Genomic DNA, 24704 nt, shown 5'->3' with positions numbered 1-24704 from the left:
AACCCATCATAATACACAATACGTAGAAATTTATGAATATGTCTTGCGGGACGGTCGCCGCTTTAACGAGCCTAACCTGAAAACCCGGTTGTGATCTACAAAAGTTTAATACAAAATAACACGATTTTACCTAAGAAAATTACAAATGTGACATACGTACGCTATTTATATTAAATGTTCGCATGTTTTTAATGAAATATCAGATATATTTGTGTAAATAGTGCTACGATTCGAAGCTGTAAAAGCTTCAATTTGACACCCAATATATCACGATGGGATTATTAAATACATTTTTTTTTATTAATGAATGTAAAACTCTCACAAGACAACCCTGGCTTCGAGCCTGGCCCCGGGCCGGGCTTGGGGAGTAGAAGACCTCCCAGAACCCCATCTAGGTACAATGACAATGAACAAAGCCCATATTGTTAGTTTTAACAGTTGAACTGTCGCCAGTGTCTCAAGAAAAGCATTTGTGATCTTTGATGTCTTGAACATAACACCCCTTAATATTTTATGTAAATATTTTATTTGTAACTTTGTAATAGAGCATACTGCTAATATAGCTGATATGATTTAATACAAATTTATTTGTTATATTTATTATTTTGAGGTTTCACTGTAAATACCCGTGACCCAGTTGACAGTAGTGTCTGCGGACAGGTACACAGTGAAGGTAGACGTCACTGCTGATGATGACGGGGCCGTCTTCACCTGTCAAGCCGACAACCGCTTTGGCACCACCACTCACGATGCTGTCACGCTCTCCGTCCAGTGTGAGTACTTTTACACCTGTCTCTTCTTCCCCTCACACTGTCTCCTCCCTCACACTGTCTCACCCCTCACACTGTCTCACCCCTCACACTGTCTCCCCCCTCACACTGTCTCCCCCCCTCACACTGTCTCCTCCCCCTCACACTGTCTCACCCCTCACACTGTCTCACCCCTCACACTGTCTCACCCCTCACACTGTCTCCCCCCCTCACACTGTCTCCCCCTCACACTGTCTGCCCCTCACACTGTCTCACCCCTCACACTGTCTCCCCCTCACACTGTCTGCCCCTCACACTGTCTCTCCCCCTCACACTATCTCCCCCTCACACTGTCTCTCCCTCCCACTGTCTCTCCCTCCCACTGTCTCCCCCTTACACTGTCCCCCCCTAACACTGTCTCACACCCTCTCCTGCCTTCCCTCTCTCCTACCTTCCCCTCTGCCACCTTCCCTCAGCTCCCCTTTTCTCTCTACCCCCTCTCTCTCTACCCTCTTTCCCCCCCCCCATTCCCTCTACCCCTACCCTCACTCTCACTAAGCCATTGCATGTCTCTCTCACCCCTACTGAACCATGTCTCATGTCTCTCTCACCCCTACTGAACCATGTCTCATGTCTCTCTCACCCCTACTGAACCATGTCTCATGTCTCTTTCCTGTTAGATCCACCCGTGTGGGTTATCATGCCGAGCAAGAAGGTGGGCGTGAACGAGGGCGAGAACGTCCTGGTGAACGTGAGCGCCCGAGGGAACCCCGTCGGCGTCACGTACCTGTGGCGACGGGGCGAGGAGGTTGTGATGGCTGGCAGTCTGCTCAACATCACCGGCGTGGCTAAGGACCAGGCTGGAGTGTACACCGTCGAGGCCTCGAACTCCCAGGGGGTTACTACTGCCAACCTCACCCTCGATATCAAGTGTGAGTGTCCTGTCATGTCTCGTGTGTGTGTGGGGGGGGGTTGCAACCTTAGTATGTCACATATGCACTTATTAATAAACCAAATATTGACTATAAGCAAGTGCGAGAACGGGTTGGTGTGTGAAATTAAGCCTCAGGCTCCACTCCTGGTGGTGTCCTTCCGTCAATTCCTTTAAGTTTCAGCTTTGCAACCCCCGGAACACAAAGACTTTGGTTTCCCGGAAGCTGTATCTTTCACTCTCCTTGTGTCTATGTCCCTCTATGTACCTCCTGTGTGTGTGTGTCTATATCTCACTTATCTTCTCCCTCTCTGTCCCCCAGACGGCGCGATCATCACTTCAATCAGCGGCGGTCGCAACCTGTCTGTAGGGGAGAGCGTGACCTTGGTGTGTAGAGTGGACGCCAGACCGGATCCGGATATCAGCTGGGGTCGCCAGGGGTACAACTTCGCCAGAACCGAACACAAGAAACATCTGTCTGAGGTAAAGTATCTTTTCTTTGTCTTCTCTACAGTGGTAACCTTTTTTTCCTAGTGATATTCTAGTGTTGTATTTGGAGCCGGTGGCACTCTTCAAGGGGGACTTGTTCTCTATCTTGAGGTTATATCTTGAGATAATTTCGGGGCTTTAGTGTCCCCGAGGCCCGGTCCTCGACCAGGCCTCCAGCCCCAGGAAGCAGTCCGTGGCAGCTGACTAACACCCAGGTACCTATTTTACTGCTAGGTAACAGGGGCATAGGGTGAAAGAAACTCTGCCCATTGTTTCTCGCCGGCGCCTGGGATCGAACCCAGGACCACAGGATCACAAGTCCAGCGTGCTGTCCGCTCGGCCGACCGGCTCCCACAATTGTTGTTTCACAATTTATGTTGTTGTTGTTTCAGATTTAGCTACTCAGAACGAAGTGTCCATGTAGCACGGGCTATGGTGAGCCCGTAATTGTTCTCTATAAGTGATCTTTCAGTGGCACTCACTGGCGGGAGTTGTGTTTATTGGGACGCTGACCTTACCTTGAGATTACCTTGTGATGATTTCGGGGCTTAGCGTCCCTGCGGCCCGGTCCTCGACCAGGCCTCACAGGTGACACTATCGCCGTTCTTATGGGCACTATAGTGGGATTCGTTCACCAATACCCCCTTACGATTATTTCCTCCCCCCCTCCCCCCCCCCCTTCCCTGTCATCACTCTGGCCTTGTGATTACCGTCTGATGGTTCCTGGAATCATTGGCCCCGCGGCCCGGTTTCTGACCAGAGGTCTCCTGATTAGCCAGGCTGTTAAACACACCTATTCGCAGCCTGACCTATGACCTGACCGGCTTAGAAACGTTTATCAAGTTCTCTTTTGATCACCGTGAGAGGTCGGCTAATTATGAACCTTATTTATAAAAGGAGAGTGACCCTAAGCGTACCTTTTGCACCTGTGCTTCCCAGCGGGCCTGTTATGTAGTTTCCGCCATGCTCCGTGTTATCGTAAGGCGTTATCTTCCTTGTGAAGACCAGACCACAAACTAGAAGGTGAAGGGACGACGACGTTTCGGTCCGTCCTGGACCATTCTCAAGTCGATTGTCGACCACACACTAGAAGGTGAAGGGACGACGACGTTTCGGTCCGTCCTGGACCATTCTCAAGTCGATTGTGAGGATTACCTTCTCAATCTTCCTTGTGAAGATTGAAACCGATCTCTCTTCTCTCCTAGTACAGCCTCAGTCAATTAGAAACTCTCCCTAATTCCTCACTATCACACTCGAATGCAGGTCGGCGTTCAATCCCCGACCGTCCAAGTGGTTGGGGCACCCATCCCTGCCCTCCGCGTCCCATCCCAAATCCTAATTCTGACCCCTTCCCAGTGCTCTATAGTCGTAATGGCTTGGCGCTTTCTCCTGATTGTTTCCCCCCCTTACCTTGTCACCCTAATCCGTTACCTGTCAAGCTTCCGTTACCCCTAGACCTCGCTCACCCTAGCCCTCGCTCACCCTAGCCCTCAGTCACCCTAGCCCTCGCTCACCCTAGCCCTCTTACCCTAGACCTCGCTCACCCTAGCTCTCAGTCACCCTAGCAATCTCTCACCCTAGCCCTCAGTCACCCTAGCAATCTCTCACCCTAGCCCTCAATCACCCTAGCAATCTCTCACCCTAACCCTCAGTCACCCTAGCAATCTCTCACCCTAGCCCTCAGTCACCCTAGCAATCTCTCACCCTAGCCCTCAGTCACCCTAGCAATCTCTCACCCTAGCCCTCAGTCACCCTAGCAATCTCTCACCCTAGCCCTCAATCACCCTAGCAATCTCTCACCCTAACCCTCAGTCACCCTAGCAATCTCTCACCCTAGCCCTCAGTCACCCTAGCAATCTCTCACCTTACTAGTCGACCGCAGTGTGAGCAGCACCTCCCGGCCTCCGCCTGCTGTTTGACCCAAGCTGAGGTGATAATTCTCTCTCGAGGGATAATGAAACACAGATTAACAAGCTCATTCCTTATCCCGTTTTTATCCACCTCTCGCCACTCTCTTGTGGAAGGATATCCATCGCTCTTCGTTTCAATATCCTTGAGACATCCCACCCTATCCTAACGATAATTAAATTTCATATAAATCCTCTCTCTCTCTCGCGCTCTCAAATAATTATATAAAAAGCCAACATTCGCCACAAAATCACATGAATGTTACACAAATCGACGACATTCTAAGGTCAAAAATTGAATTTGCTTAGGGTGGGCAAACCCTTCCGAGGCGGGCTGTTTATATATATATATATATATATATATATATATATATATATATATATATATATATATATATATATATATATATATATATATATATATATATATATATATATATATATATCTTAGCTGAAGAAGCAGCTCAGAGATCAAGCGTGAAATATCATTCGCCTGGTGAAGCAATCTGAGAGCAGCTCGGCCATTTATCATTCTCTGTGGGACCTTGTAGCCTCAGATTCTGATTGATTCCTCGCCATTACTCGCCGTGATGCGTTTGTCTTCCTGTGGTGTGGCGCTGTTGTTTTTGTAATTGACGGTCTTGGATATATATCTGAGGTTCATATTTTGTTTCCCCCTGAAACTCTTCCTTTCAGTTTTTAATTTCTTGTTTGTAATTATAGCAAAGGGTTGTGTTGGGTTCTCGGGAATATACAGTATTGTATCTGTCTGTTTTGTTTACTTGTGTGTACTCGCCTGTTTGTAATCACCTGTTTTGTGCCTGTAGGATCGAGAGTTAGTTTATTGAACCGGGTTTTGCTAGCCGCTGGTTGTTAAATGCCTAGACTCTTGATTTATTTCCCTTTCATATCTAAATTTTAAAATTATGAATAGAATTTGCTTTTAGAACTTGCGTGTGTGAATGTGTGTGTACTCATCTATTTGTGCTTGCAGGATCGAGCATTGACTCTTGGATCCCGCCTTTCTAGCCATCGGTTGTTTACAGCAATGACTCCTGTCCCATTTCCCTATCATATTTAGTTTTAAAATTATGAATAGAGTTTGCTTCCACAACCTGTTCCTTAAGTGCATTCCATTTTTCCACTATTCTCATGCTGAAAGTGTCTGTGTGTGTGTGTGTGTGTGTGTGTGTGCGTGCGTGCATGCGTGCGTGTGTGCGTGTATGTACGCATGAACACACCTCGATCACCCCCACTCAACCCCCCTCCCACCCCCCCTCCCTTCCAGAACGTGGTGGAGATGACAATCAAGAACGTGACCACAGAGGACACGGGCATCTTCACCTGCCGGGCCAAGAACGAGGTCGGGGAGGAAGCCACAGCCAACACCACCATCGTTGTCAAGCGTTAGTACCTCCACGTCCTTGTCTAACCCTTCACGTGCATGTCTTCCCTTCACGTGCATGTCTTCCCTTCACGTGCATGTCTTCCCTTCACGTGCTTGTCTTCCCTCCACGTGCATGTCTTCCCTTCACGTGCATGTCTTCCCTCCACGTGCATGTCTTCCCTTCACGTGCATGTCTTCCCTTCACGTGCATGTCTTCCCTTCACGTGCATGTCTTCCCTTCACGTGCTTGTCTTCCCTCCACGTGCATGTCTTCCCTTCACGTGCTTGTCTTCCCTCCACGTGCATGTCTTCCCTCCACGTGCATGTCTTCCCTCCACGTGCATGTCTTCCCTTCACGTGCATGTCTTTCCTCCACGTGCATGTCTTCCCTCCACGTGCATGTCTTCCCTTCACGTGCATGTCTTTCCTCCACGTGCATGTCTTCCCTCCACGTGTTGTGTGCACCTCCACGTGTTGTGTGCACCTCCACGTGTTGTGTGCACCTCCACGTGTTCCATTAACTCCACGTGCTTTTGCACCTGCACGAACGTCTGCACGTTAACTTTCTTTATTAACGAAAACTTTAATATTTCATTGGAAATTACATTAGGAATAAGCTGTTTTATTATCATACATGAGCTAATCTGAAGGCTGCTGCCATTGGAAACTCCTATTTAACGAGCTTATTAGCATCTATCATCTTAGTTTCTGGATGATCTGGATCCAGCTGTGTCCTACAGCCCTAATATGGTTGGTTGACTTGATTTTGAGCATATCTACAGGTTCTAAATATGAGTTGGATTTGGAACGATTGATAATACTGATGGATTACGAGAACCTTCAAATCCAGGGACCCCACCCTGGATATTATATCCAAGGTGGGGTCCCTGGATAGTTCATAATATTGAAATCACTGGTGTTGTCCCGTCCTGAGTACTGCTCGATACTCACTCCCCCTACAGAGCAGGAGAGACTGCTGAAATAGAGGGAATAGAGAGAACATATACGGTATACATAGACACGATAAAGCACCTAAATTATTGGGACCATCTTCAAGCTTCAAATGTACTCTATAGAAAGAAGATGAGAGAATTATCAAATAATATTTACATGGACAATACTGGAGGGACAGGACCCAAATTTACACAGTAAAATAACATACTAGAGTGAACAATATGGAAGAAAATGCAAAACAGAGCCATTGAAAGAGTGTAGGTGCCATAGGCACAATCAGAGAACACTGTATGATCCTCAGAGGTCCAAGGTTGTTCAATATCCTCCCAGCAAGTATAAGAAATATTGCCGGAACAACCGTGGTAGTCTTAAATAAATAATTGGACAGTCTTCTTCAAGAGAGTACAGACCAACCAGGCTGTAGTGGATATGTAGGCAAGTGAGAACTTTAATAGAACTATGAGTAAAAATTTCGAAGGTGAGGATTATTATATGCATCAAATTTAAATAAAAGTAGGAATGTAAAGGTAACAAGATATAAATGCCTGGGTATGCCTCCCAGACCCTGCTCCAACTTCATCATATAATTTTTCTTGCATGTTTTATTTCTCTTCTACGTTCTTTTCTCATCCACACCCTCTTCCCCTCTATCTTTACCTCTTTCTCTTCCAATGTACTCTTCTTCCCTCGAGTAAGCTCTCCATCTTTGGTGTATATTCTCTCATATAAGAGCTTTTACACTTTAAAAGTTAGAGAATATCCCAGTTAACCAGACCACACACTATAAAATGAAGGGACGACGACGTTTCGGTCCGTCCTGGACCATTCTCAAGTCGATGTTGTACAATCGACTTGAGAATGGTCCAGGACGGACCGAAACATCGTCGTCCCTTCAATTTCCAGTGTGTGGAGTGGTCAACATACTTCAGCCACGTTATTTTGACTCCTCACCTGCAGAATGACCTAGTATTCATCATGTATAGAACCATCAACCACTTCGTGTCCCTCCTTCAGACAAACCCATCATCGACAAGTCGGCCAAGTATCAGAAAGCAGCTGCCGAAGCTGGACGGAGCGCCAGGCTCACCTGCAGAGCTTCAGGGGCGCCCTATGTACACTTCACTTGGTATACGCGAGATAACACCCCCATAGAACCCGCTATCTATGCTCGCTTCGATAACAGATACATCGTCGAGGACACCAAGGTATGTTGGAGAGTATAAATGTCCTGTACTGTAACATCACTTGAGAATGAACCATGTAGGTTCGAAACGTTGTGCAATTTTATTATAAGTCAAATACATTCTACAGTTATTCACTTCCTTTTCCTTCACCTTGAAAACGAACACTATTCAAATATGTTGACCAGACCACACACTAGAAGTTGAAGGGACGACGACGTTTCGGTCCGTCCTGGACCATTCTCAAGTCGATTGTGTCGACGTAATGTTCTCAAGTCGACGCAATCGACTGGAGAATGGTCCAGTACGGACCGAAACGTCGTCGTCCCTTCAACTTGTAGTGTGTGGTCTGGTCAACATACTTCAGCCACGTTATTGTGACTCATCGCCTGCACTATTCAAATATAATGCTATACAGATATAGTGTATATATTTTGATGATTATATATATATTATATGCTACTTGTTACAAGACCTGAGAATTTTAATAGGAGTTTTTGAGGAATATAAGTTTGTGATGACAGCAATCCTCAATTAAGTAAGACAATTAAATGTAGTTGTCCCTACAGCATGGAGGGGTACTAGCATAGTGCCAATTCTTAAAAAGATTAAAAGTTGAAACATATGCCATTTAAAATCCACATACTGAATTAAGGTTTAAGATAAGAGTTAGCATAAATATTGTGATGCTTAAGTGGGGAACATTTACAAGGAAAGACCTCCGGAGTTTTGTCCTAAAATTATTAATAATATTGAATAATGATCCTAATTTTGAAATCCGTAGGAAAGCAAAAACTAAAAATCATACTGAAATTTGTATATATGGTACCTATTATACTCAACATGATACTAAGCATTTTTGTTTATCTAGAATTGTTAGAAAGATTAATGTTATGTAGTACCTTTAGCTAGTACTGGGGATGTCTTATTTTGGGCTGTACTATTTAGTTTTATTCAGCATTTAACCCAATGACCTTTTAATCACTTTAAGCACCTTATTACAACTTGTTACAAAGCTGTTACATCTTGCTATAAAGTATTTATGACGCGTTAAAAAATTGTTACAACTTACAAAGTGTTGTTACAACTTACAAATTGTTACAAAGATATTTGTTACTACATGTTGAAATTGAAATTGAAATAAGTTTATTGAGGTAAAATACACACAATGGGATGAGGTAGCTCAAGCTATTCTCACCCCGATTACAACATGTTAGGTGATACAAGCGTGATTTATATGGTAGAACGAGTGAAGAAATATTCACGTATGACAACTAACTCGTACTTTCATCTTTTTCCTCCCTGTTGCTGCTGCTGGTGACATCTTCCCCTCAGCTGGTGGACGAGCTGGTGACCTACGAGAGCGTGTTGCTGGTGAAAAACATCACCAACAAGGACTACGGGTTCTTCGAGTGCCAGGCACAAAACCCCCTTGGGTCTTCCCGCTCAGCAATTCATCTAGATGGCACCAGCAAGCCAGACACCCCACTCGACCTCAAGGTGGGGTTCTTAGCGGATGTTGTTGTTGGGGGATGTGAGGGGTTAGAGGCGCTGTTGTGTGGGGTGTGCGGCACTAAGATGGATTTGTAAGATGTGGATTTTAATGGGGTTAGATCACTAGTGAAGTGGAGAGTGAGGTTTGTGTGGCAGAATATAAATTGTTATCCACATATCAGTGGAAATAAATATTCCGTTCATCTGGGTTGTAGGAGTTTCGAACCTTGGACTCCCATGCGTGTTTGTGTTGTAATGGTTTATGACAGTAAAGTGCTGAGTTGTGGGTTGTTGATTATGTGATATTGGCTGTTGGCTATACGATAATGTGAAGGCAAATTGTGGGGTTGTTTGGTGTATTTCAGAGGGGAGATGTTGCTTGGTGTATTTCAGAGGGGAGATGTTGCTTGGTGTATTTCAGAGGGGAGATGTTGCTTGGTGTATTTCAGAGGGGAGATGTTGTTTGGTGTATTTCAGAGGGGAGATGTTGTTTGATCGAGTGCTGAAAGGTATGTAGATATGGATGTGAATTACAGTATAAATTATTGTTGGAGAACTGAGATATTGGAGATATCTGAGAACTAGATACTCCTAAGATAAGGAGATACAGTATAAAGTCTTGTTAGAGTTGTCAGGTTGAGAACTGAGCTGATTAGCTATGCCAAGAAGGGAGTCTTAGAGTTTTCACAACACTTGTTCTATGGAAAAAAAAACGAAAATATAAAAATGGAAACCACATATAAGACGCAATCAAATCACGGAATAGAACGAGAAAGCAGTGGTTCTGGGGAATAATCATGATGGAAGAAAACAAAGTATTTGTCACAATTGCAAAAACAAAACAAAAATGACAATATGGATAACAAGAACCTTTCAAACAAGAAATGCCATGCCAGTGATGATACTTTTTAAGACACAAGTGTCCTCTAGAGTGGAACAGGGTTACACAATAACAGCCCCATTCAAAGCTGGAACCATTGCGGACCAAAGAGCATCCTCTAAGGCTGGAGTCGATTGAGACTTATTACAATGACTAAATCTGTTTTCTCTAGAGCTTTGACGGCAGAGATACATAATAATTGACACTCGAAAAACATATCAAACTTGCAGGTTCCGCATCTGCACACGGAAATAACATCACATTAGGCCAGGAGGGAAATGGCAGGATGTACAAAATAACCCTATTGAGCAGCAGAGATTCAAAAGGCACGCTGAAGCAGAACTCTGTCAACATCAAAGACCCGAGACTTTTCAACACGCTCCCTCTCCACACAAGGAGTATAACTGGCCGTCTCCTTTAAACAGGGTTTAAAAGAGAACTCGACAGTCACCTCGAGAAGGGAGTACCTTATCAACCAGACTGGGATTCATGTCAAGCTGCGAGCAGCCGCGTCCAACAGTTTGGTTGAACAGACCACCAACCAGGAATCACTACAAGGTAACAATACTCCAGGGGAAGGTGGGAGATGGGATGGTTGTATAGAGTAATAGGAAGATTGGGGAGATTTTATCTATCTCCCAGGGTGAGAGAAGGCAGGGTGGAGAAGGCAGGGTGAGAGAAGGCAGGGTGAGAGAAGGCAGGGTGAGAGAAGGCAGGGTGAGAGAAGGCAGGGTGAGAGAAGGCAGGGTGAGAGAAGGCAGGGTGAGAGAAGGCAGGGTGAGAGAAGGCAGGGTGGGAGAAGGCAGGATGAGAGAAGGCAGGGTGAGAGAAGGCAGGGTGAGAGAAGGCAGGGTGGAGAAGGCAGGGTGAGAAAAGGCAGGGTGAGAGAAGGCAGGGTGAGAGAAGGCAGGGTGGGAGAAGGCAGGGTGAGAGAAGGCAGGGTGAGAGAAGGCAGGGTGGGAGAAGGCAGGGTGGGAGAAGGCAGGGTGAGAGAAGGCAGGGTGAGAGAAGGCAGGGTGAGAGAAAGCAGACAAGAGGAGAGAACTTCGGCTGGGAATTAAGCTATCCTCTCTAACAACTATTTTCTAACACACATAATCCAAATTAAAATGATTTGTAACAGCGTTGATAATAATTACAATAACGACGAAAGATTATTAATAACAAAAATCACATTAATAACAAACAAATAACACTACAAAAGGCATTTACATGGCCACATATATAAGTGTTGTTGATGTCGGTCTCCACGTGACTATGCTGGAACGTTTTCACAACATTACCTTGCTAAAAGTATCTACATAACTATGTCGCAACGTTGTCACAACATTTCCTTGCTAAACGTATCTACATGACTATGTCGCAACGTTTTCACAACATTTCCTTGCTAAAAGTATCTACATGACTATATCGCAACGTTGTCACAACATTTCCTTGCTAAACGTATCTACATGACTATGTCGCAACGTTGTCACAACATTACCTTGCTAAGTGAAGACATTAGGCTCCTGGCACTCCACCAAAGTGGCACCTCCAAGTGGCCTCATACCCTCCTCTCTCCTAACATAGGCACCCACATTAAACACGGAAATAATTTTTTCCGGGTAATTTCTCCCAAAGGAATGCTTAATACCTCCCAGAAAGCCCTTAAAGGGGATATATTTGACCCGAGGGGAGCCGAAGGCTTGAGTACAGGAAGCTGGTTGCATGGTTTAAAAAAAAAAAGGGGGAGTTTGCTGTCTTTCCCCTTTTTCTGCTACCCCATTACTTCCCTTTTTCCTTTGTTGCTCCCTATTTCTTCCCTTTTCCCTTTTTTCTGCTCCCTATTCCTTCCCTTTTCCTCTTTTTCTGCTGCCCCATTTCTTCCCCTTCCCCCCTTTTTCTGCTCCCTATTCCTTCCCTTTTCCTCTTTTTCTGCTGCCCCATTTCTTCCCCTTCCCCCTTTTTCTGCTCCCTATTCCTTCCCTTTTCCCTTTTCCTACTCCCTATTCCTTCCCTTTTCCCATTTCCTGCTACCTATTCCTTCCATTTTCCACCTTTTTCTGCTCCCTATTCTTTCCCTTTTCCTCTTTTTCTGCTACGTATTCCTTCCCTTTTCCCTTTTTTCTGCTGCCCATTCCTTCCCCTTTTCCATTGTTTGACACCTTCTCCATCTTGTTGGGCGAAGTTGTCCTTGGCGATAAGAGCAAGTTAGAGTGCGAGGAAGAATGTGAAATAAAATAGAGCTATCGGTCGATAGAGCTTCAGTCTCACACACACACACGTAGAGTCCAGTGTTCGAGTCTCCTACAGCCCATATAATAATATGGGCTCTATTATATAGAGCCTATATAGTAATATGAAATATGGGGTTACGTGTTGTGTTGCATCAGTTGCTTCAACAGACATGATGTGTTGATCACTATATGCCTTGCAACTTCCGATTTGCACCGTATCAATCTTTATGTCTGATTCAATTCAATTTTAAATGGTGAAGAGGAGGTCTTGTACGCGATCTGATTTGCAGGCTTCCAATATGTTCACTTAACATAAGAATGAAGATAACTGCTGAAGGCCTATTGGCACATACGAGGCAGCTCCTATTTATAAAAACCTAATCTTATATATATTTATATATATATATATATATATATATATATATATATATATATATATATATATATATATATATATATATATATATATATATATATATATATATATATGTGTGTGTGTGTGTGTGTTTAGTAGGACCTTCTGAAACAAGCTGAGATTGTTTATTGTTAGGATTTTATTGACCTGATTGCTGTGAAAGTTCCTTGCTATTGATCTGATTGCAGAACAGTTGTTCTTAGACAGATGATGGTGCATTGTTCCACCAACTTAGCTCTTCATTTAGATGGGCCAACAGAGGGGCAATAGTGAACACTATGTTCATGTACAAAAAACTGTTGAATTAGGCACAGGACCCAAAATATTAGGTCAGTGTCACAAACATGTGCTTTGGTAAAGATGCTTCGGCCCCAGCGTGAAGTTCGTACCTTGTCAAGCACAAGACGAAGCTGGAGAAAGTTCAGAGGTATGTATGCCACTAGACTAGTCCCAGAACTAAGAGGCATGAGTTACGAGGAATGGCTGCGTGAATTGCACCTCACGACACAGGAAGACAGAAGAGTTTGGGGGGACATGATTATCACATACAAAATTCTCAGGGGATTGGCAGGGTAGATAAGGACTGATTATTTAACACGGGTGGCACTCGCACAAGGGGGGGACACAGGTGGAAGCTGAGTACCCAAATGAGCCACAGAGACATTACAAAGAACCTTTTCAGTGTCAGAGTAGTTAATGGAATGCATTAGGCAGTGATGTAGAGGAGCCAGACTCCATACACAGTTTCGTATGTAGATATGATTAAGAGTTCGAGAAGCTGAGGAACCTGTACACCAGTTGGCTAACAATTGAAGAGGCGGGACCAAAGAGCAGAGTTCAACCCACGCAAACACAACTAGGTGGAATACACACGTTTAAACAAACAACATTTCCCATTATTTCTAAAATGTTCCATTACTAATCTTGAGTTGATAGCACTTGATGGATGACTGGCCTCTTACCACAGGTCGTCAACTTCACTCACAACTCCGTGGACGTGCAGTGGACTCCCAGCTTCGACGGAGGTCTGCCCCAAAAGTTTCGTGTCAGGTTCCACATTACCGACACGAATAGATACCAGGTAAGCGGACCATAAGCAGTTGATAGGCTAAGATTTGAACAACCCAGCGGGTTTTCTTCCTATTGGGGAGTGTGGTACATGCTGCTATGGCGGTGTGTGCCCACTCACAGGATGAGTGGCGCTGGCCAATACTGTCACTATGGCGGTGTGTCCACTCACAGGATGAGTGGCGCTGGCCAATACTGTCACTATGGCGGTGTGTCCACTCACAGGATGAGTGGCGCTGCCCAATACTGTCACTATGGCGGTGTGCCCACTCACAGGATGAGTGACGCTGCCCAATACTGTCACTATGGCGGTGTGTCCACTCACAGGATGAGTGTCGCTGCCCAATACTGTCACTATGGCGGTGTGTCCACTCACAGGATGAGTGACGCTGCCCAATACTGTCACTATGGCGGTGTGTCCACTCACAGGATGAGTGACGCTGCCCAATACTGTCACTATGGCGGTGTGTCCACTCATAGGATGAGTGGCGCTGCCCAATACTGTCACTATGGCGGTGTGTCCACTCACAGGATGAGTGGCGCTGCCCAATACTGTCACTATGGCGGTGTGTCCACTCATAGGATGAGTGGCGCTGCCCAATGCTGTCACTATGGCGGTGTGTCCACTCACAGGATGAGTGGCGCTGCCCAATACTGTCACTATGGCGGTGTGTCCACTCACAGGATGAGTGACGCTGCCCAATACTGTCACTACGGCGGTGTGTCCACTCACAGGATGAGTGACGCTGCCCAATACTGTCACTATGGCGGTGTGTCCACTCACAGGATGAGTAGCGCTGCCCAATACTGTCACTATGGCGGTGTGTCCACTCATAGGATGAGTGGCGCTGCCCAATACTGTCACTATGGCGGTGTGTCCACTCACAGGATGAGTGGCGCTGCCCAATACTGTCACTATGGCGGTGTGTCCACTCATAGGATGAGTGGTGCTGCCCAATACTGTCACTATGGCGGTGTGTCCACTCACAGGATGAGTGGTGCTGCCCAATACTGTCACTATGGCGGTGTGTCCACTCACAGGATGAGTGGCGCTGCCCAATACTGTCACTATGGCGGTGTGTCCACTCACAGGATGAGTGGCGCTGCCCAATACTGTCACTATGGCGGTGTGTCCACTCACAGGATGAGTGACGCTGCCCAATACTGTCACTATGGCGGTGTGTCCACTCACAGGATGAGTGACGCTGCCCAATACTGTCACTATGGCGGTGTGTCCACTCACAGGATGAGTGACGCTGCCCAATAAACTCGCCCCTCGGGGCAAAATTAAAAAAAAATTAAGCTGAGATTCATCATCCATTCACTCATCCACCTCCGAAACCTGTACATCTTTCAAGATTCATCGTGGCTTTGTTTACGTTTAACAGTTTATGGGACTCTGAAGTTAATAGTCCATGCTTGATCATCTTATAAACAGCCTCGTAGTGCTCATAAACAGATTTATTAGATGTAAACAAAGCCGTCATAATTTTTGAGAGATGTAAATGTTTCGTAAATGATTGATGATTCCTGCCCCTGCTTCGCTAATTACAGCAGGTGGATTTTTAATAGCACTATTTTAATATTCGAATATCATCATTCCGGCAGATTAATTTTGGGCGCAGGTATAAAAATTTTGATTAATTTTAGAAAACCCTGAAACTGCAGGACTGTTTTTTTTCTTTTATTCTTTTTTTTTTTAACATTGTTCTGAATTGTCAAAATGTTAAATTGGGGGGATTATCAGGGTAGTTAGTTCAGTAATTATTGGCAGGCCAATTGACTGGTTTTTTTTTTTCATGTCTCCATCTATATTTTTAAAATGGTGGTGGTAAAGCCACTACCACCATCACCACTACTACTACCACCATCACCACTACTACTACCACCATCACCAGCACTACCACTATTACCACTACTACCACCACCCCCACCACCATCATCCCAGCCACTACCACCACCACTACCATCACCACTACCATTACCACCATCACCACCACCACCACCACCATCCCAACCACTCCCACGACCACTACCATCACCACTACCATTACCACCATCACCACCACTACCACCATCACCACTACCATTACCACCATCACCACCACTACCACCACCACCACCACCATCCCAACCACTACCACCACCAATATCATCACCACCAACAACACTAAAACCACCACCAAATCTCCCACCACCCCCATTTTCTAAATCACCAATTCTCCCCAACCACCACTCCACCAGCAACCCCACCACCCTCCCCTATTCCCTACCATCCCCCCCCCCTCATCCCCAACAGGAATGTGGTTAGTGCCTACCACCACTCAGAGCAACCACACCCCCACCAAGTCCCCCTCTCAGCCCCAACCTCTCCTCATCGTTCAGTTAATTCTCCCTATCACATCGGGTCATTACATACGGTCGTTACCTCACCCCTTACTACCATCAACCCATTGGTTATTATCCCCCTGCTAGTGCCTGTGGGGTCATTATTAGTTGTCACTAGTTCCTGTCACTCGCTATTTATGATCCACTAGCCTGTGACACCCGTTCACAATCACCACCAACCATATATTACCTAGCAGTAAATAGGTACCTGGGAGTTAGTCAGCTGTCACGGGCTGCTTCCTGGGGGTGGAGGCCTGGTCGAGGACCGGGCCGCGGGGACACTAAAGCCCCGAAATCATCTCAAGATAACCTCAAGATAAGATTTCCAAAACTTCACTACAACCTCTCTCTCTCTCTCTCTCCCTCTCAATGTAGTACACTGACGTCTATCCTGAGAATGCGACGTCGTTCACGGTGACGGGTCTAGCTCTCGGGACCGGCTACTCCTTCGGTGTCTTGGCGTACAACGACAAGGGCGTCTCAGAGTACACCAAGGCTGATGTTCAAGCTGTTACCTCCAGTGAGTCGCCATGTTTGTGTGTGTGTGTGTGTGTGTGTGTGTGTGTGTGTGTGTGTGTGTGTGTGTGTGTGTGTTATAGGTAGCCATTGAGAGTACAGTCATTACACTGGTACTGTAGAAAGTACTTGCATTGACTGTTTAAATTTGATGTCTGGGTGTGTGTGAGTGACAAGTGACAGGTGTGTGATGTGCTCTGAGTGACAGGTGTCTCGTATGATATGTGGTTTTGTGTCTTGATTTTACTTAATATATTTTTTTCTTTGCACGTGAATGTTTAGTGAATATTTATATATATATATATATATATATATATATATATATATATATATAATATTAGTTCACTCCTAGAATGCTTTCATTGTTTATATCATTGATTTCTTGCATTTATTTCTCGCTAATTACGTGTGAACATCTTTGGAAAAATTTACATAAGCTAATTATTCATTTTTGTCAAGAACATTGTACAATTATTTAGGAAATGCATTCTTCAACACTCTGCAATTATTTTGCAAATTATCAGCATTTTATGAGGCAAGTCAAATTATATTTTAGCAGATATATATTTATGAATGTTTTTTTTTTTTCAGGTAAGTCAATGTTTTTTTTATTAGATATATTAAATCGCACGTTATCGAGTCAGTCTTTATTTTTTTAATTATTATATTTTATCAGGTAAGTCTGTCTGATTTTTATTAGATATATAAAAGCACACGATATCAGGTAAGTAAATGTTATTTTATTAGACATATATAATTACATTGTACGATACCAATGTTATTTTTCTCAAGACATATCGATCTTCATTCGATATATTTAGATTTATCAATGAACACATCATACAAAATACTTTATTATTAAATAAAACAATAACTAAAAATTATTATTAACTAATTAGCATTATTAAATAAAAGTATGCACTGTGTAACTTTATATGTTCATGGAAAGTGTTATTTCTTTATTACTTAAGCTTCCTAAGTGTGGAAAATGATATCTTATTCTCCTCAAACTCCTGCCCAACCACTTGAGCCGGACGGTAGAGGGACGGTCTCGCTTCATGCAGGTCGGCGTTCAATCCCCGACCGTCAAAGTGGTTGGTCACCATTCCTTTCCCCCCATCCCATCCCAAATCCTTATCCCGACCCCTTCCAAGTGCTATCCTGCAACCTGTCCTCATGCAGGCCTTTGTCGATGAGGATGGGATTAGGTTCAACGATCATTCGGCCTCTATTGATGAGGACGAGCTGAGGATTAACAATCATTCGGCCTCTAATGATGAGTAGGGGTTAGTTATCTAGATATTCTTCCAATCTATATCTGTGACTCTTGGAGCATTCAAAGACTCGACTTGAGCCAGACTTTAATAGCCAATCAGTGAAGTAATTGAGGCTGAGGCAGCCAATCACACTAGAGACTACAGAGGTATGAGCAGCGAATCACTAGAGCATTACTCAAGAGGAGTTTGGGAGTTTACCCAATTTCACCCCAGTGTGGAGGACCCCAATTGTGGTAGTGGTGGTTGTTCTGGTGATTGTGGTGTGGTAGTGGTTAGGATTGTGGTAACAGTGGTGGTGGTGGTCATCACTAGATTGCGACGATGATGGTAATTTGGATGTTGGGATCATTACACCCATAGTGAGAGTAGAGGGACGGGTATTATTGAGGTCTGTGCTTGGGGGAGGACAGACTGATTGCTTTGTCACTGTTTTACTTCCTGCATTACGCTTGATATATATAAATATACATATAAAAGATATGTTCGGAAAATCCACTGCTAGTATTTGTAACACGTTAGCTGCAACACGCAACACCAGCAACACACCACCACCAGCAACACACCACCAACACACCACCACCAGCAACACACCACCAACACACCACCACCAGCAACACACCACCACCACCACCACCACCACCACCACCACCACCACCAACACACCACCACCAGCAACACACCACCACCACCACCACCACCACCACCACCACCACCACCAACACACCACCACCAGCAACACCACCACCAGCAACACACCACCACCAGCAACACACCACCACCAGCAACACACCACCACCAGCAACACACCACCACCAACACACCACCACCACCAGCAACACACCACCACCACCAGCAACACACCACCACCACCAGCAACACACCACCACCACCAGCAACACCACAGTGGAATTCTGCTAATTATTTCCAAAATTTTCATCGATGCTCCAAAACCGAAGCCTAATTAATTTATTTGCTTGTTTTCCTGTTTTATATGGAAATATATGAACATTAGGCGAGTCTCCCCGGCTCTGTCTGTCTGTCTCTCTCTCTCTCTCTCTCTCTCTCTCTCTCTCTCTCTCTCTCTCTCTCTCTCTCTCTCTCTCTCTCTCCCTCTCCCTCTCTCTCTCTCTCTCTCTCTCTCTCTCTCTCTCATCCCCTCTTCTCTCCCCCATCTCAACCCTCTGTATCTATCATATCAACCCTCTCTTTCCCCTCCTCTTTCAGCTCTTTTTTTCCCTCTCTCTCTTCTCTCTTTTCCTCCCCATCTCCACCTTTCCTGTTTCGTCCCTTCACTCTTTTATGCCTTCTTACCCGTTTTCCTTCCTTCTCTCTCTCCCTCCTACCTCTTTCCATCTCTCTCTCTCTCTCTCTCTCTCTCTCTCTCTCTCTCTCTCTCTCTCTCTCTCTCTCTCTCTCTCTCTCTCTCTCAGAAAATTTAATATTACGATTTTGGTGTTTAATTACATGTACATTTGTGCTGGTTCCTTATACAGTGTTAAGAACCAGCTTCACGTTTTCTATTTCTAAGACATTTATCTGGACATTTGTACAGCTTTTTTTTCTATTAACACATTTAGGTACATCTGTATTTGTGTAGCTACCCTAGACTATATGAAGGAGAGTACAGTGTGTGTCAAGAACTAGCTGCCCTAGACTATATGAAGGGGAGTACAGTGTGTGTCAAGAACTAGCTACCCTAGACTATATGAAGGGGAGTACAGTGTGTGTCAAGAACTAGCTACCCTAGACTATATGAAGGGGGAGTACAGTGTGTGTCAAGAACTAGCTGCCCTAGACTATATGAAGGGGAGTACAGTGTGTGTCAAGAACTAGCTACCCTAGACTATATGAAGGGGAGTACAGTGTGTGTCAAGAACTAGCTACCCTAGACTATATGAAGGGGAGTACAGTGCGTGTCAAGAACTAGCTACCCTAGATTATATGCAGGGGAGTACAGTGTGTGTCAAGAACTAGCTACCCTAGACTATATGAAGGGGAGTACAGTGTGTGTCAAGAACTAGCTACCCTAGACTATATGAAGGGGAGTACAGTGTGTGTCAAGAACTAGCTACCCTAGATTATATGAAGGGAAGTACAGTGTGTCAAAAAGCTAGCTGCAGCTTTTGTGTAGATGAAAATCTGTTGACAACTCTACGGAAAACAAATCCCCAATTTCAGACTTCATGAAAGTCATAGAAGCTGATATTTCTTAAAGGGGGGAATAGAGGCCGACTCACCTATAACACGCCTATACCACTCGTGTCATCTTGAAAAGTTAGGCGAGAGACTAGCCCCTTACGTTAGAAATGCCCAGATATATAAATTGGACCAAGCCTGACAGCTGAGTGAACCTCGCTCGGGATTCATAGTCCTGAGGCTCCGGGCTCGATCCCCGGTAGAGGCGGAAACAAATCGGCAGAGTTTCTTTCACCCTGATGCGTCTGTTCACCTAGCAGTAAATAGATACAAGGGAGTTAGACAGTTGCTACGGGCTGCTTCCTGGGAGTGTGTAACAAAAAGAAGGCCTGGTCGAGGACCGGGCCGCGGGGACGCTAAGCCCAGAAATCATCTCAAGATAACCACAGAGCACCGAGCTTGGGGCAGAGTATTGGAGAGAGAGAGAGAGAGAGAGAGAGAGAGAGAGAGAGAGAGAGAGAGAGAGAGAGAGAGAGAGAGAGAGAGAGAGAGAGAGAGAGAGAGAGAGAGAGAGAGAGAGACCCAAGTCGTGAAATGGCGCTTCGTTTTTATTGCAAGAATAAAGTGAAGATTTTTTTTACTGCGCGGCATTTTTACTCCAGTCTAATTTTTTTTGCAAAATTCCTATATAAACTATATATTCCTATATAAACTGTAAATTCCTAAAACTATATATTCCAATATAAACTGTAAATTCCTAAAACTATATATTCCTATATAAACTATATATTCCTATATAAACTATATATTCCTAAAACTATTTATTCCCATATAAAAATTCCTATATATTTCTATATTAAGTCATCCCATTTCACTTTCGCTTGCCTGCTATATATATATATAATAGATTTAATGATGCAGTGTATATATAGTTACATTGTATCCGCGGGATAATTATTAGGGGCTTGTACAATACCTTGGTGAACAAACACCACATTTATTGTCGACTAATATAACCTTTTGGTGTAAACACAATAGAAAGTGGGGTAGAGCTAATCCACAAGGGCCGTGACGAGGATTCGAACCTGCGTCCGAGAGCATCCCAGACGCTGCCTTAATCGACTGAGCTACGACATGGTCAAAAAGAGTTGAAACCGAAGTTCTACTGAACTTACTAGATCCTGCAGCCTCTCCGAGGCACAAACCAGGGTTTTACACTGCATCACGCAATTGTGATTTCTCTGTGTAATGGGCTAAAGCTCCTGGCCTAGACATTTTGTGAAATCTGGTTTGGTTTCATGTTGGGTTTCAGGGCTTATTAATCTCTGGAGGGTTATTAAGACCACCACAATTGATTTCTGATCAATCAGTAAATATACTTCAAGAAACAAATAACACCGAAAAAGCAAGATTTATCAACCTATATAAGGTTGTAAGGCAACAACACCAGTTTACTGACCAACCAGCAAGTATAATTTAGTCCTGAACACAGAGATGATACTAGAATTATGATCTATGTGTATATACAGAAGCGAAATATACCTTAGTTTGCTTGATACAAGCCTTTGGAGCAACTGTATATCAGATCTTCGGCGGAGCTCGTGGCGCACGCTCCTGAGTGCGAGAGGGACCTACATAGCTTTGTACATAAAAGACACGTTAACCTCTGTGGAATGACAGGGAACAAGACCCTTGTTGTTTTAGAATAGTGACGTATTTCGGGCCTCGTCCCCTGAGAGCCATATTTTAACGTCTCGGGGAAAGACATGCCTTTATTTTCCGCCGTGGAAGTTTAAGGAACAGTTTTGGAAGCGGGAGGCATCTGTTCCGTGTTCCAGGAGCAGGTCCTGGAACAAGGAACAGGAAGAAAATGTAAAATTTCCCTTAAGGTAAGAAATGTTGTGATTTTGGTTAAATTCGTAATGGAGTTGTAAAGTAATTAATACTCGCCATAATGAGGTAATTAATTCTCATTGTAATCAGGTAATTAGTGCTTATAATAATGAGAAAATTAATGCTCATAGTAACGAGGTAATTAATGTATAAACTAATGTAAGTCCCCCCAAAATTTTTTTCACAATATTGAAATTCTAAAAAGCACAACTAAAGTGAAGAGTAACCCTGAGCACTTCCCAAACATGTCCTAGGCCTAAATGCAATTATAGGCCTAGTTTAGTATATCCTCCACCTAAAGTAATTGAAGATATCAACTACCCTGAAAAAAGGGCATGAATTACAAGTACTTTCAAAGTAAATAATTATTTACCAGGTAAAATAAGCAAGTACAACAAAAAGCATAAAAGCATTTAGTATAACACTAAATAATAATAATAATAATAATAATGCCATTATTTTTATTAATAAAATTAAAATGCTTCTCCGGAATACTTATGTGTATGAAAAATATTTTGAAAACGAGTGGCCGAATATTCGAGGATTAATACAGTATTGACATATTGCGTTTCGCTTTAGTGTAAATGCCTGCCAGTTAAATTTTACACGTGCATTAACGTTATAAAACTCGTCAATGAAATTGTCATGATTTCAAGCATTATGTATATAATGCTCGCAGTAATTGTCTCATTGGCTGATATAAGACATCCAGTGACAGAAAACGGGGCATGGAGGCTGGCAGGCATCTGTGTTGATAGCTCGTGTACCCTGGAGATAAATCTGTTGGTGATTGTGATTGTATGTTATTGTGTGTGTGCGAAAATGACATTAATCATGCTAGATATTAATTTTTTCTGACGGTGGGTCGCTTCTGTGACCACAGTTGTCGTTCCTCCAGCAGGCCGGGGGTCGTCCTAGTGAGGGGGCACTAAGGAAAATAGGTCGACCTACCTGAAGCCAGATTCCCGAAGCAGTTACGCAAGCACTTACGAACCTGTACATCTTTTCTCAATCTTTGGCGGCTTTGTTTACATTTATTAAACAGTTAATGAGCTCCGAAGCACCAGGAGGCTGTTTATAACAATAACAACAGTTGATTGGCAAGTTTTCATGCTTGTAAACTGTTTAATATATGTAACCAAAGCCGTCAAAGATTGAGGAAAGATGTACACGTTCGTAAAGTACTTGCGTAACTGCTTCGTGATCTTGGTTCCTTTTTGACCCACTTTCCCAAGCGTAGTTCCAAGTTCTTTTATCCACTGTGTTTATTTTCCTGAGTTATAATGCTCTCACCCGGCCAACATAGTGCTGTTCTCTGCAATATTTAATTTTAAAATTTTTAAATCCGTTTTAAATTAATTATTTTGCTTACTTGCTTGAATATTTATACGTGAAGAAAATATATATTTTTTGGTTTTGTTAAATATTTCATTTTTTTATTTGTATTTTTGTCTTGTTTGTGTGCTTAGTTCCAGGAATATTTTGTAGGGGTTTGTGTTCTCTGGTGATAAGTTTTAATAACCCTCCCGAAGTTAATAGGCCTTAATAGCCCTCCAGTAGTTGATAGGCCTAAATAACCCTTCAGAAGATGATAGGCCTCAATATACCTCCAGTGGTTGATAGGCCTTAATAACTCTCCCGTAGTTAATAGGCCGTAATAACCCTTCAGAGGATGATAGGCCTTAATAACTCTCCCGTAGTTGATAGGCCTTAATAACCCTGCAGAGGATGATAGGCCTTAATAACCCTCGCCGGGGTTGATAGGCATTAATAAATCTCCAGAAATTGATAGGCCTTAATAACCCTCCAGCAGTTGATTGGCCTTAATAACCCTTCAGCGGTTGATATGCCTTAATAACCCTCCAGAGGATGATAGGCCTTTATAACCCTTCAGAGGTTGATAGACCTGAATAACTCTTCATTCCCGTCTCTTTACCCATTAATCCCGCCCAGTTACCTATGATTCTCGCTTCATGCAGGTCGGCGTTCAATCCCCCGATCATCCAAGTGGTTGAGCACCATTTCTTTTCCCCCACGTCCCATCATAAATCCTTATCCTGACCCCTTCCAAGTGCTATATAGGCGCAATGGCTTGGTGCTTTCCCCCTGATAATTCCCCCTTCCTCTTCTCTACCCATTAGTACCACCTCCATTATCCACTATTCACATTCTCCTTTCCCCAGTATTCCCGCCCCCCCTATTATCTGTTATTTTCTGTCTTTTACCCATTATTTCTGTTCCCCTTTATTTCTTATTATCACTTCCTTGCCACCTCCATTACCCATTGTTTTCCACTCTCTCGTCCACTCTTTTATTAATTGCACCCCTCTTTATTATCTCTCTCTTCTTCCCCCACCCCCATTACCTATTGTTCAATCCCCCATCACTCGCTCTCCCCTTAGCCTATTTTCATCATAGTTCCTTTCCTCCTATTCTCTTAGAAACACTAAACGAATAATTTTTTTTTTGAGATATATACAAGAGTTGTTACATTCTTGTACAGCCACTAGTACGCGTAGCGTTTCGGGCAAAAAAGCAAGAGGCATTAATAGCCTCTTAAATAATAGCCTTAATTAATAGCCTTAATTAATAAAGCAAGAAACATTAATAGAAAATAAACAAAAAAGCCACCTCGGTGTTTCACGAATTACTGTAAAACAAAGTTGATAATTCACCAAAAAATTATCTTATTATTAGTGTCGCGACAATGGGTCATTAATTATAAATTATGTGAGGTTGAAACCGAACCTCACACTGTGTTATCACCACCAGATTTCAGTGTTACATTTTTATCCTATTTTGTGGGGGTTTTCTCTCTCTCTC

The 24704-nt window shown here is 43.8% G+C and overlaps 1 protein-coding gene across 2 annotated transcripts in view; it reads left to right on the top strand.

The window, feature by feature from the left end:
* The window catches only part of LOC123771721 (nephrin), a 179097-nt gene that overhangs the window by 125473 nt on the left and 28920 nt on the right, over nt 1–24704 (top strand). For both annotated transcript variants that reach the window (XM_069324401.1, XM_069324402.1), the window contains exons 10-17: nt 661–773; nt 1430–1681; nt 2003–2163; nt 5365–5482; nt 7432–7622; nt 8934–9098; nt 13571–13684; nt 16435–16579. In XM_069324401.1, coding sequence (XP_069180502.1) covers nt 661–773; nt 1430–1681; nt 2003–2163; nt 5365–5482; nt 7432–7622; nt 8934–9098; nt 13571–13684; nt 16435–16579 — 1259 coding nt within the window. The remainder of the gene's footprint in view (nt 1–660; nt 774–1429; nt 1682–2002; nt 2164–5364; nt 5483–7431; nt 7623–8933; nt 9099–13570; nt 13685–16434; nt 16580–24704) is intronic.

Source organism: Procambarus clarkii, chromosome 14, assembly GCF_040958095.1.
Source record: "Procambarus clarkii isolate CNS0578487 chromosome 14, FALCON_Pclarkii_2.0, whole genome shotgun sequence".
NCBI classification, from domain to species: Eukaryota; Metazoa; Arthropoda; class Malacostraca; order Decapoda; family Cambaridae; genus Procambarus; species Procambarus clarkii.
This window is presented reverse-complemented; position numbering and strand designations above follow the sequence as displayed.